Genomic DNA, 13,427 nt, shown 5'->3' with positions numbered 1-13,427 from the left:
AGCTTTAAGAGGGGGGGCTGAGGCTGGTGCCGGGACTACTCCCACATGGTAAAGACTATGGTGATTCACTGTGATTCACAGCCATAAACACATTAAAACACTGCTGGTTTTAATCAAAAGGGTGGTGGATGGGTATTAGGATTTCTGTGTCTGTGCTTGTTCTGGGTTTTTTTGCTGCTCACTCACACTGAAACAATAGCAACAGGTTTCGTTTAAAAAGGATCACCATCTTTTCCATGGTCTTTTAGACCTGGGTCAAATACAGGTCACATATCTGTGAATACTTAAGCTACACATGATTCAGTTAGCCAGGTACAGTCCAAAGAGTGCAAACTCCAAGCCGATAGTACTGTACTTTCAAGTATTTGACCCTGTTTTTTTTTTTTTTTATACTAGAACAAGAATAACCATAAAGTAGGTTTATGAACAGGGAATGAATTCTCACATTGTTTCAACCACATTCTGGTTTATCGTCTATACAAAGTGAAGCCACCAGACTTAGCTACAAAACCACTCTCCCTAGACTGTGGTTCTGGCAACCTACAAGTTTATTTTTAAATCCTACTACAGCAGCAATTGGTATAATTACAAGCAGTTACTATTTATGCCACAGCATGCCATACCACGGCCAATGTCAAAATACTGCTGATTTTGGTCTTTCAGAGAATACTCAGATCAGATTCTTGGACCAGTGACATGACTCACTTGCCGACCTCATCCGGACATGATGTGTCCAGTTCCTCAAACACTCTCTCCCTAATTCTAAATCATTTCCTGACAAACATCTGCACTTCAACAAGCAGTCATGCAGCCAGGCCAGCTGAGCATGAGTCTCCCAAACAGAGACAAAGAAATGCAGGTCACATAATAACAGGATAGGAAAAATGTAAGAAACAACATATGCTCTGGTCAGTGACTCACATCTTAATCATTGACTCTCCATGACAGAACAAGCAATGAGATCTCTATCTACAGACCCAGTGTGAGTTTCCTGAAAGCTTTGAAGAATAAAAAGACAATTCATGCCAAAGTCGTTATTTATTTTAATACCAGGCAAATGTTTGATATTTTTACAATACAGTTACTAAAAAGTAAACATTCATAGACAGGATCAAACCATCAGATGGAAACAAAACGTTGAAGAAATAATGACATAGCATTATACTTAAATACTAAAAATAAATCCTCCATTGCACTTTACCTACATAAATACAACTTTTTCCTCTCTGGAGCAACGCTTTCCTCATTTCTCTTTGTTACAAACTCAACACTTAAGTTACACTCGTGGGTTGTAACTACAGGATAGTACATTCAATCATTTACCATGTCCAAGCCAACATTTCCATACATTGTGCATCCAGTGAAAATGATGTTCACAAATAAACTGCCAGTGTGCATGACGTTACAAAACCAACTGAACTTTGGTGGCGTTTATAATCTTTTCAGAAGGTCCAACAGATCGACGTTTAAACATATGGACCTAATATGACCAGCGTCCTTTCTCACATAAACTATGAGTGACCAGGATTTCTGACATTTTATTGAACGTGTGTTTAGTCATGGTAATATAATTTCAAAATAAGATTGTGAATAATATGAAAATTAACATACTGTAAGACTGACATACAAACCAAACCCTTAGGTTCCACATGTACAGTATATAGTAAAATATAATCACCTTGAACCATTGATGACTTGATTCTAAATACATTTCAATACAATTTCTGTCCTGTTCAATGATTGGAACAGAGCTAATGTAAGCTAACGCACTTAACCCAGTCTGATAAATGAGATTCTAGGAGAAATGTCTTTCTGTGAACTTCTGATTTCTTCCACGTTACAGACAGGGTACTTGTGAGTATCAAAGTGCTGTTGCTTGATTGTAATTTCCTTTTCCCTGTATCACTTTGCCTCTGTTTTTCAGAGACCATGTAACTGAATACCAATAGCATGCATAACAATCTATTTCTGACCAATCAAATTCCATTACCCTAAACATTCTAGAATCATCCTTTGGCTGACAATCTGATGCTACAGTTTGCTTAGTTTTTGCGATAATTTTTAACTCTTGAATTATGATAAAATAAGTGGTACTTTTTAGATTGCACAATGCTCACTGAGGCAAAGGAAAATAATTGATGTATTCATAGGCTACTTGCTTGGAGAGAATTTACATGACAGTTTCTGTGTTCAGATTACATATATTTTTTTCTCATATAAAAACAATGCTATACTGTATAATCCAACGCTCGTTCCACCAGATGAGAAAATGGCGGGTAGGGAAACCAGACCACTGAGCTTGTGTCATCATCATCATCATCATCAGCCTTGTTTTAGAGGCTAAGGTCAGCCATTTAAAGTGAATTACCAAGTAAGTCCACATAAAAATATACAACTAACCACCATGACTCCATCTTGATAGCGACATACAGTCCTGTAGTGTTCCTTGAAAGGCAGGCAGGGGCGAGCTGGATGGTGCTTTTCTTTGTTGATGTTGATATTCATATTCACGCATTCTGTTTCTTCACTTTCGTAGACAAAGATTCGTATTTAGTCCAGCTCCAGTCTTGGTCCTTTGAAGAAAACCAAGATGTTAGCCCATGGTTTAAACCTGATGTTAGCCCATGGTTTAAACCTGATGTTAGCCCATGGTTTAAATCTGATGTTAGCTTATGGTTTAAACCTGATGTTAGCCTATGGTTTAAACCAATGCACAGTACTGCAGCTTCAGTGTCGTAAAAACAGTTTTGTGTGCCCGACAGGCCATCTTACCAGACGTGTTCTAAACGGACGAGATTTCAAATGTAAACTGCCAGTTAGCCTCAGGAATTGGGTCAATACACTTATCTATGACTGTGCTAACAGCCACTGGTACCCTACAGCAGAGAGAAGCAGAGCTTCACCACTGTCCTGAACTGTGATGTAACTAATCACTGATATAAAATACTAAATATGAAAACTTGACTAGTAAATAACAAAAACACCCAATTGAGAGGTGGTGACTAACAGAAGACACAGAAGGAAAGAAAGAAAGAAATATAGAAGGAAGGAAGGAAGGAAATAGGACCCCACAATCTAGTTGGTCATGAAGGAAGCCCCAACTCACTTACCACTATGCTCTTGGATTGGTCATCAGCAGCTTCCTGCATCAGGCTGGTCAGCTGACTGAGGTACTTCTGGTTCTCCTGAAGCAGCCGGGGGGCAGCGTCACTATGGAAGAGACGACAACAGGCTCAACTCCTTCAGTGCCGAGGGCGAGTAAAGTCGCCCAAATTGTCAACATTCTAGAGCGCCAAGGGTCACTTTGTTCACCAAAAACACATACATTATGATGCTTCATTTTGTAGCCAATCAAAGTATTGTTGCTAGGTAAACACCACATAGAACACTCTGCACTCTAGGCGGTGAGTGTTCCGGAATCCATTGGCAGTTGGTGAGTAACACAACATATGATACCGTGATGCCATTGGTAACAGATGATACCATAGTTGATTTATTACAATCCTATGCAGCCCTGTCATATATGCACACACGCACGCACGCACGCACAGTACCTGTCGTTGGGTCCAGGTAGGGAGGTGAGGGGGTGGGGGGCTGCTATTGAGTTCCGCTGGGAATTCTGAGCCTGGGACAGAACACAAAGAATTACTCCCAGAGATGGAACAGAATTCACTCTAATCTCAGACCCGCTTTAATTGGATCGACGGTCTCAACTAAGGTCATTTGCTCAGACTACTGTAAGACTTTTCCATCTTCAATGACTCACACAGGCGATCTTCAACAGGTGCCAGAACTCTCTCTGCCTCTTGATCTGCATCTGCATCACAGTGTTGTCGGCGTCCTTGATGTTCTCCAGGGTCTTCTCTATCCGAGGGAACAGGTCAATGATCTTCTGTTTGCTGAGCAGGATCTTGCTGCAGAGGAGAGAATGTTTCAACACCTCAGCAAGTCAAAGAGAGAGAGAGAGAGCAGAACTAAAACCCGAGCTAAGCAGTCAGTAGTGGTCCCGTAGGAGGTCCCTCTCTACCTGAGGTGTGTGTAGAGGTCCCTTAGAACCTTGTCCTGGTTCTGGACCGTCTGGATGATGGCTTTGACCATCTCAGAGCTGTCACTGCTTACATCTGGCTCTGGCACTGAGGGGAAACGCGTCGTACAGGACAAACAAACAAAACAAACAAACACCAGGTTTCAAACTCAGCCACTGAGGAGAATACGTCACAGAAGCAACAACGTGTATTACTGTTCAACACATGGGCATCACACAAGAGTTCGACACCCATGATGGGAGATTCAATTAAATACAATTTTCAGGAATGAAGATGCCCCATTCATTGACATGTGGGTCAGCCAGTTCATCCAGAAACATCCTTACTTCTGCATTTCATCTTCAGTTGTTTGTAGAGCTCGATAGCTTTCTCCTCTCTGCAACGACAACAGGAAACCAGCAATTATGTCATCTTACTTAGAAAATGCTCTTGAAACCTGTAGGAGGCTTTCAGAAGACGCCACCACTTATTTCACCTTTTACCTTTATACATTTCAGACTCAAGCAATTGAAGCAATATCAACTTCAAAACGTCTAGCAATGAAATATAATTAAAGCCAGGGTACATATAGCAAGCTGTTGCGTCAGTTGGACACACACCCATCCTCCTGAGCTTTTGTTCTTCAGACTGGCTAGACCTTTAACCTACGTCATGCATCTCAAGCCTAGGCAGACTGGGAGGCATTTACACGTCAATATATAATCTCAGAAATGGAACCCGTGGCAGCCTGCCATCTTTCCCAACGCTGCCATGACTACTGCGGAACACTCACAGCTGCTCCATGACGTCTCCTTGGCGACGGGCATACGGGCTCCTCTGCAGCTCCACAATCTCTGAGTGCAGCGACATGATCTCCTCGTCTAGGTGGTTCACTTCTGCCACCTAGAGGACAAACGCGGTATGCGCACTCAAAACACTGCAGCTCAATGGAGATGACCCACCTCGACGCCTCAGCTTAATGTGTTTGAAATAACAGAAATCGAGATATCAGTTAAAAGTAAAAGCAACAGCCAATACCTGTGCAAAGGCAGCAGCTTTCTCCTCGTTCTCCTGCCAGGCTTTCAGCATCTTCTCAGAGGCTGTAGAGAAAGAAATAACAGTACAGCATCTTGAACATGAGCAGGACAGTACTACAATCATCAAACCATGTGCATTACCATTATTGGTAATGAATTATTCTTTGTAATAATTATATAGCATAGGGTACAGTTGCCTCTATAGGCTCTGATCTTGGGTCATTTTTTTAAAGGTCAAAGGTTAGGATTTGGGGTAGAGTAATCTGACCCTAGATCACCACTTATGAGTAACTTCTAATCAGGCAGTCAGCATGCCAGGCACTCACATATGCCATAGTGCATCTGGTCGCTGTACTTCTCCAGGTCATACTGGATGCTGCTCTTGAAGAAGTCCAGCTTGGCCTTGAGCTGCTGGGAGAAGGCGAACATGCCGTTCTTGCACCTGGTCAGGTTGGTGTTGTAGCGCAGGAGACTCAGCCTGGGAGAGGAGGAGAGGAGGAGAGGGGGGGAGGAGGAGAGGAAGGGAGGAGAGGGGAGAGGAAGGGAGGAGAGGGGGAGAGGAGGAGAGGGGGGGAGGAGGAGAGGAGGAGAGGGGGGGAGAAGGTTCATTCCTGGAAAGCAAGTGTGGCTACTTCTTCCTTTGTCTTTGACTGTCATGTGTTTATGTGTGTGTATGAGTAAGTGAGTGTGTGAGTGTGTGTGTGTGTGTGTGTGTACACCTCTCGGTCAGAGTTTCCCTCTATGATTTCAAAATGTAAACAACAGAGTTCTCATTTCCTCTCTATAATCATACTAAATCTCAGATACACAGACTGAGTCAGACATACAGTAATACCAGTGTGCAGACATTAATTTAAACTGCCTAGAAAGCATTACTTCGCTTTCATAATTCCTAAAAATGTTCATAAAAAATTAAATACACACAAACCCCGATCAGACCGAGAGAGAATACCCCTCATAAATCCAGAAAAAACAGGACACGCTCAGTCCAAATGATCAAAGATTTGAAAGCACAATGGAAGTCAAAATGCGTGAGTGAGGTGAGTGATTGTGCAGCCGGTCAGGCCAACTCACATGGCAGCCCTCTGCCCCTGGAACAGCCTGCTGTAGTCCTCCTTCAGGCCACAGATGTAGCTCACCGCTTCGCCCCACACCTTCTTCAGGACCACCAGGGGCAGCGGGGTCTTCGACTCCCGCACTGTGACACGGACACGGACCACAGTCATCAGGACACAGACGGGGGACATATAGTCAGGGTTAGTACGGAGGAAGAGCAAGCATTTAACATTACATCTCAAAGTCATTTAGCAGACGCTTTTATCTGAAACGACTTAAAAATAAGCACATTTGAGAGTAAAAGTAAGTGAATCAACCGTACATCAGTCATCGTAAGTAAAAAAACCTTCGATAAGAACCAGTGCCTTGGGCAGTCACAGTGCCAGAGAAAGGATTATTATTATTATTATTATTATTATTAAAAAAAAGTACGATGATGGCCAGTAGCAGCTTCAGAAAGCGACGTATTGTCGTGATTCAACGACCAGAAGAAGCCTAATAAAACATTTACAGCCTGGAAGAGAAGAGCAGGACGCTAGGAGGAGGCGACATGCCAGGCTCAAGGCAGTGCAGCCCCACTCACCGATAGTGTTGACTTTATCAGGCAGCTGCCTGGCGCTGAAGGGACCAGAGTACTTGGTGAGGCTCCTGTCAAACAGGTAGACGATGTAACTGTCCCAGCCTCTCTGCATAGACAAACAAATGTACACCATCACTTTAACAGACACCAAACATTACATACTAACTTACATACTACATTTAACTAACTAGCCAGGTACACCTCATGACAAACAATGATTTTCACCCCTCTGGGGGGCTTCTTTAACTAACCAATTGTGGAATTACATCACTGAAGCAAAAGCAAAACATAAGAGCCTCGGAATACATGGTGTAATACAATGCATCCTCCCTCCTCTCCTCCCCTCAAAGTAATCACTCATCTACTCATCACTCATCACTTTCCACTGATACAACCAATGATGTCACGTCAGATCAGTGATTTGTTCAAGGCAGGAAGGAGGAGGAAGAAACTACGTATTGTAAGAAGTTCCAAGTATTCAGGGCCAAAGTCTCACCACCCCGTCCAGGACACACTGAGCAGCGGGCTTCCTGGGGTCCAGAGAGACCCCGGTCTCCTGCAGCAGCTCCTGGTGGACCAGCTCTATCTTGGTCTCCGTCTCGATGCGTCTCTGCAGGCTGTGGAGGCTCTCCTCTGGGGCCAGCTGGAAGGAGTGCACCTGGGCTGTGGTCATGTTCAGGATGTGGACAACCTGACGGTTCAGCGAGGTGAAACGTTTACAGCGTTGCAGACACAGTAGAAATGCAATGTGTAAACTTTTTCTTTTCTTTTTTTTTCTTGGTTTATGTAATTATTGTTTGTTTTTGTGGTGAGGTTCTCACATTAGCTCCTGCAGGTTCTCACCTGCACCTGGTGTTATATTCTAACCGCTAGCCTTTCACCTGCCTTTTTGTTTAGCAAATAAATAAAGCTCCAGAGCTGGAACATGAGTCCCTGTTCCACAGACACTCATACACTAGACAACAACTCACTGTTTAAGACAATCCAACATCCAGGCTAATTCAGCACACTAACAAGTATAGTTTAATTTATCTCCACACCTTCAAAGGCATAATGTGGGCATATTCATTAACTCGGGGGGGGGGGGGGGGGGGGAGAAGAATGAATATGGATGGATAGTTCTTACAACAACAAGGTTGACTTAATCCAGCCCTGGGACTTAAACTACAGTAAATAGATGATGTCAGCCTTGCCAGAGGAACGATGGCCTTGAATTACTCCTCCTCCGCTGGCTCAAGAGATAAGAGGATCCAGCAGGCTAACCTTCATGTTCAGTATCTGTTCCAGAGCTTCAAAGCACTGTGGTTTCTTGTTGTCGGGGCTGATCTTGCCCCCCCTCTGGATAGGGTCCCACTTCAGCATCAGCATCAGCAGCATCTCCATAGGCTCCAGGAGGGTCCTGCATAAGCGCAACGTTAAAATATGTCCCGGCGGAGGAGGGAAACAAATGCATCAACTCTACTGCTGAAATCCACATTAACCACTAGCTCCTACCCACCCACTAGACACACCTGTGGACATGAAATGATTGGATATGACAGATATATAGAAAGTGTTACCCCTTGCCCTCTGATAGCCTCTGTGATTATTATTATTATTATTATTATTATTATTATTATTATTATTATTTTGTTACCATATTGCTGCTTACACCGTACCAAACCAGTACTTTACAATGGAATTAACTGGACAATAATAACAAACAACACAGTTATGGACAATCATTTTACTATTTAGTGCACTAATGTTTTTTTTATATGTTTGTATGTACGTTTGTACAGTACCAGTGAAAAGTTTGGACACACCTTGCCAAGAGTGTGCAAAGCTGTCATCAAAGCAAAAGGTGACTACTTTGAAGAATCTAAAATATAAAACATATTCTGGTTTGTTTAATACATAATTCCATGTGTTCCTTCATAGTTTTGATGTCTTCAATATTAATCTACAATGTACAAAATAATTTAAAAAAATAATAAAGAAAAACCATTGAATGAGAAGGTGTGTCAAAACTTCTGACTGGTACTGTATATGTGTTGAATGTGTGTGTTGTGTTTGTTTGTAAGTGACGCTGCAAACAAATTTCCTCATGGAGGATAATAAAGTTGTCTCCTACTACTACTACTACTACTCAGATCTACAGCAGTGGATACAGTGGTAGTAAATAGACCAAGCGAAGCTATGGTAAGGTTATATGAGCCGTCAACAGATCTGTAGTGTTGCCATCAGGATGGGAGCACAGCGGTGTTGGTCTCTGACCTGCTGAGGTTGTTGGGGTAGGGTAGATGTGTAGAGAATCTGACTTCTCCGTTCAGTTCCTCCACAGCCATGATGTCTTTAGGTCCTTTATTCTTCACTTTGCTGGCCCTGAAAATAACAGCAATAAAACAGCCGTTTAGGTGGGTGATTGATTGATTGATTGGTTGGTACTGTGAGTCTTACCTAGAGTCAAGACAAGAAAATGATTGTACAGCACATCTGCATCAAACCAAATAGCTGTGGCGAACGTCCCACCTTTTGTACCAACTCAACCATTTTGCCTCACCAAAATGAAAACCTAACGTGGATACATACAACACAACACATTTCAAGAAATATGACACACTGAAGGTTACGTCTGCAGGGTGGTACGACAGGAGGAAAGTCAAATGTGACACCTACCACTGGACAGGCTGAAGATTGTGCAGGAAGGGCCGGAAGCCACAGCTGCATTCAAATATCATCGTGCCAAAACTCCAGTAGTCCACAGTGACTGTGTAGGGCTTGTTCTCAAACAGCTCAGGAGCCTGGGGGGGAAGTAGAAAGAAAAGGTTAGTAAGTTACAGTATTTGTAATGTAAGGCAGTTCTTATTCAATCAGCAAAACTTACGAAAGACACAGTGGTCTGTTGGAGAATCAGTTGAAAACAATGAGTGTTTGCAGAGGGATCCTGCTGCAGGTACCAGGTACTCACCAGGTACTGCAATGTGCCCACGAAGGAGGTGCACAGACTCCCCTGGTCCAAGTCTTTAGCATAGCCCAAGTCAATGATTTTGTGGACCAACTATAGAATAGAACAGGGTAGAAGAGAAGAAAAGAGAAAAGAGGAAGAGAAGACAAGAGAAAAGGAGGGATCAGGTCACTAATGGAACATGACATACGCCCAGAAATGAAATCCTTGGAACCTCCAGAAATGAAAAACTTTCCCATCTATTACCTTTCCATTGATATCCTGCAGCACTATGTTCTCTGGTTTAAGGTCTCTGTGAATAATCTTGTTTTCATGTAAATACTGGATTCCCGATCCTGTCGCACACAGAGAGAAGTCAGAAATCAATTCTGTGGGGAAAAAACAACTAACACGATGACACACAGAATACAATGCATGAAGTTTGTGCTAGTAGCTTCAATACATACCAACGTCATTGAGTAAGGAGAGCACTTCACTCTCTTTCAGTCCACAACAGTTTTCAGGCTTGCTCAACATCTGGAAAAGTAAACCATACTGTAAACAAACTGCACGACTGCGTGCAGTGTGTGGGGTGGACAAGACAACCATTTTACCTCTGATCTTACCAGGGTTCTCCCCAGGATTTTCGAATATCGTGGCGCTAGATTGCATTATCAAAACTCTTGACTTGTGTTTACTCATATCAGAATGCACAGAAAACACAGAGCCATAACACTGAATTCACTGAGGAACATTGTCAAGTTTTTCACATTCACTTTCGTTTTTAACAACAATCAAAAGCTAGTTAATCTTGCTACTTTCATTCCTAAACACACAGTTCAGCGTGGTGCAGAGCCCCTCTGACATACCTAAGGGAGAACCATGCTGACTACTGCACAAGTCCCTCACCTTTCGCAGGTCACCCTTGGAGCAGTACTCCATGGCCAATAGTGGAAGGTCGTTTAAGGCTATGTGTGTCATCTCCTCTGGGACGTCTCTCGCTGTCACTACATTGAGATGATTCAACCTGGAGAGGAATGAGGTTAGGGTTGGGAAGGTACTGCAACCAAATACCAAAAAAAACATCAATAATATTCTGAATTCCAAATCGACCCCTATAGCCCCTCCTGCCTAGTCACTCCAGTAGATCTGAGAGGATGGAAGAAATTATTAATTAATAAATTATGGCTGCATTTCCATCTCGACAGAGAGCAAGATGAGGCTATGACCATATTGATTATAGGCTAATACAACTCTTCTAGATCTACAGGACCAGGGGGGGGGGCTTGGGTCGGCATGATAGTCACATGACAATCAGGAAGACTACCAACTTTTTCATGATCTGGATCTCTCTGCTCCATCTGTCTTTGTTTCTTGGTGTCAACTCCAGGCGACACATTTTCACTGCTATCTTTTCAGATGTGCCCTGAGAAAAGAGATATTATGAAATGCCTCAACAATACTCTATCCATCTTTATGACTGATTTCAAAGCGGAGGCTGATTGTTTACACGAAGGAAATGGAAGTGGCTCATTGCACCCAAATCATAATGATTAAATAAGAATTATTTTCACTTAAATGCAAGAGTTGACTGATCTTGTAACACTGTACTGTACACTACAGTAGCTAATCTTTGATTAGGGTGGGGTGAAATCATAAGACTATGACGTTGGTTTACTTACATTATGTTGGTAGAGGTAGACGTGGGCAAACCCTCCCATGCCTAGTCTCTCTTTCAATTCCCAATCTCCGCAGTTTTGGTTCTGTCTGAAAGGAGGTTTCTCCATTCTGTACTGTAACATAGTCAATTGCACAGACACAGGTGAGAGGCTAGCTCACACGTTAGCTGGCCCGACAAATTCGTCAATAACAATGCATCTCCAATTATAGCTAGCTAGCTAGCTCTCAGCTGGCGCTAGCCACAGCAGTATCTGGGTTAGCGTGCTAACCTAGCGTAGCTGACAACAACTTTCGAGTTGTGCCTTCCTACCTTTATTGGTGTGGGATTAGCTTGCAGTCAGTTTGAGCTCCACCGCCAGAAAATAGCTCAAGGTCCGCACTCGGAATAGGTTAATATAATCAAGATGAGGCGAGCTAATCAAATGATACAATCACCCATATTTTCCATGTTAGGTTAGGTGAGACCTGTCAACGAAGCTCAGTTGTAAACATAGCCAGCTAGCTAGTCGGTGCTAACGTTAGCGTCGCTGGTGTAAACGCTTCGACAATTGCCAATATATCAAGCTGTCCGATAATTGCTGATGTAACGATATAACCTAAACGCGTAGTTGACGTTACTTCGAAATGTCATATCATAGTCGTCCGCCGTTTTCACAGGAATCTGAAGATGATCATGTCTGCTCAATGCACCTTGACATAACAGGAATGTGTACTTTCCTAGATGTGACGTCACTAGAAACCCGGCTGCTTTTCAGAAAAAAGGAAACGGTGCGGTGGCGGGGGGGTGTTCGACAGCGCATACAATCACTGCAGAAACTGCATTTAAAGTCAATACAGTTGAATCAGTGTTTAAATCAATGTTTAAAACTACTCTGAACTGATGAGGCTCTGAGCAACCTGTCACCTGTCACCTACCTCACGCACACACGCACACAAATCTAAATTCAGGGCCTTCTCATGTCATCAGACAGTTGCTCTCCACGGATTAACCCTATGGCATCTGTTGCATATCAATGTTGTGTCAGAGTTCTGTAAGGTCAGTTGTCCCTTTACAGTGTAATATGGCATTGCAATCTGACTAGAAGTCTTTATTTTTCCTTCAAAATGGCTTCTGAGACTTGAAGATACAGTATGAAGCCACACATGGAGAGTTTCGAGGATGATGATATTTCATACAAATGATTCAATCTACAACACGGATCACTTTTTAAAACACTTTTATTTATTTTTCTCTATACCTCCCAAAAAGAAAAGCTCATAAACAAACAATGTTTTCCTCACAGGAGTGAGTATTTAACAGGCTTGTCGAACATGTGTAGAGCTAAAATGAATAAAACAATCCAAACAAAAACATTTCATATGTGTCTCAATGGCAGCAGTCTAAGAACACAAGAAATGAGTGAGTTTTAAATGTGTTGTCATGTTGTCTAGAGCACATCAGCATTAAACAGCATTAAATACAACCACCTTTCCTTCATTCAAATTCATAATAGAAAAAATATGTCAGTGAACTGAAGGACAAAAATGTAGATCTAATATATTAACCTTTCATTAAATACTCTTAACATAATACAAAGGAAAGCAGACCATAACATCTCATGCTTTTTTTTTTTTTTTTTTTTTACATATCACATTCAGAAGTGCTGGCTGGGAATGAGTCTGGGTTGAACAACATAATAAACATGTAGCAGTGGCTTTTTTAATTTGAGCATCAGAGCCTTCACTACAAGGGAACCAGCAGGTTTCCATGCTAACCAGTGCCATGGAGACCCTGCAGCTGCATGGTGATGATGTCAGGGAGGGGGGCGGGGCAGCTAAATTGGTGTCGAGAGCTCGCCCCCTACAACATCCCCGATCATCACAACAAGGACACTCAGTCAGTCATGTGTCCACCCTCCACCCTAAATGTCACTCAAGAGGCCTTGGATGGTACATGTATTCTGTAGGAGACTACCCTTCGACGGGTTGGTCACATACGTTATGACAACAGAACAGTGTAAAAAACACAATATCATAACAATAAATACGAGTACCAAGCAAGAGTATAACAGAATCACAGCCGTAACATCAAGTTACATTACAATTAAAGGTTTGTCATCAGTTATAGTAACAAGGTACACATA

General features: G+C 42.5%; 1 protein-coding gene across 1 annotated transcript; it reads right to left on the bottom strand.

The window, feature by feature from the left end:
• Positions 1-1,026: 1,026 nt before the first annotated feature.
• Positions 1,027-12,006, bottom strand: LOC310817308 (inhibitor of nuclear factor kappa-B kinase subunit alpha-like). Its single transcript, XM_083687826.1, has 22 exons — positions 11,615-12,006; positions 11,307-11,417; positions 10,956-11,050; positions 10,534-10,651; positions 10,092-10,161; positions 9,892-9,980; positions 9,649-9,738; positions 9,357-9,481; positions 8,955-9,062; positions 7,962-8,097; positions 7,195-7,389; positions 6,702-6,804; positions 6,137-6,260; positions 5,389-5,540; positions 5,064-5,125; positions 4,819-4,928; positions 4,373-4,422; positions 4,028-4,133; positions 3,767-3,914; positions 3,555-3,625; positions 3,111-3,210; positions 1,027-2,573 (listed from the first exon to the last, which is right to left on the bottom strand). The coding sequence occupies exons 2-22, from the start codon at positions 11,409-11,411 to the stop codon at positions 2,508-2,510; spliced, it is 2,223 nt and encodes a 740-aa protein (XP_083543952.1). The 5' UTR covers positions 11,412-11,417; positions 11,615-12,006; the 3' UTR covers positions 1,027-2,507.
• Between the last annotated feature and the right edge of the window lie 1,421 nt (positions 12,007-13,427).

This window comes from Argentina silus (genome assembly GCF_951799395.1).
Source record: "Argentina silus genome assembly, chromosome: 16".
NCBI classification, from domain to species: Eukaryota; Metazoa; Chordata; class Actinopteri; order Argentiniformes; family Argentinidae; genus Argentina; species Argentina silus.
The sequence above is the reverse complement of the archived record's forward strand: the minus strand, read 5'-3'. Positions and strand labels throughout refer to the sequence as shown.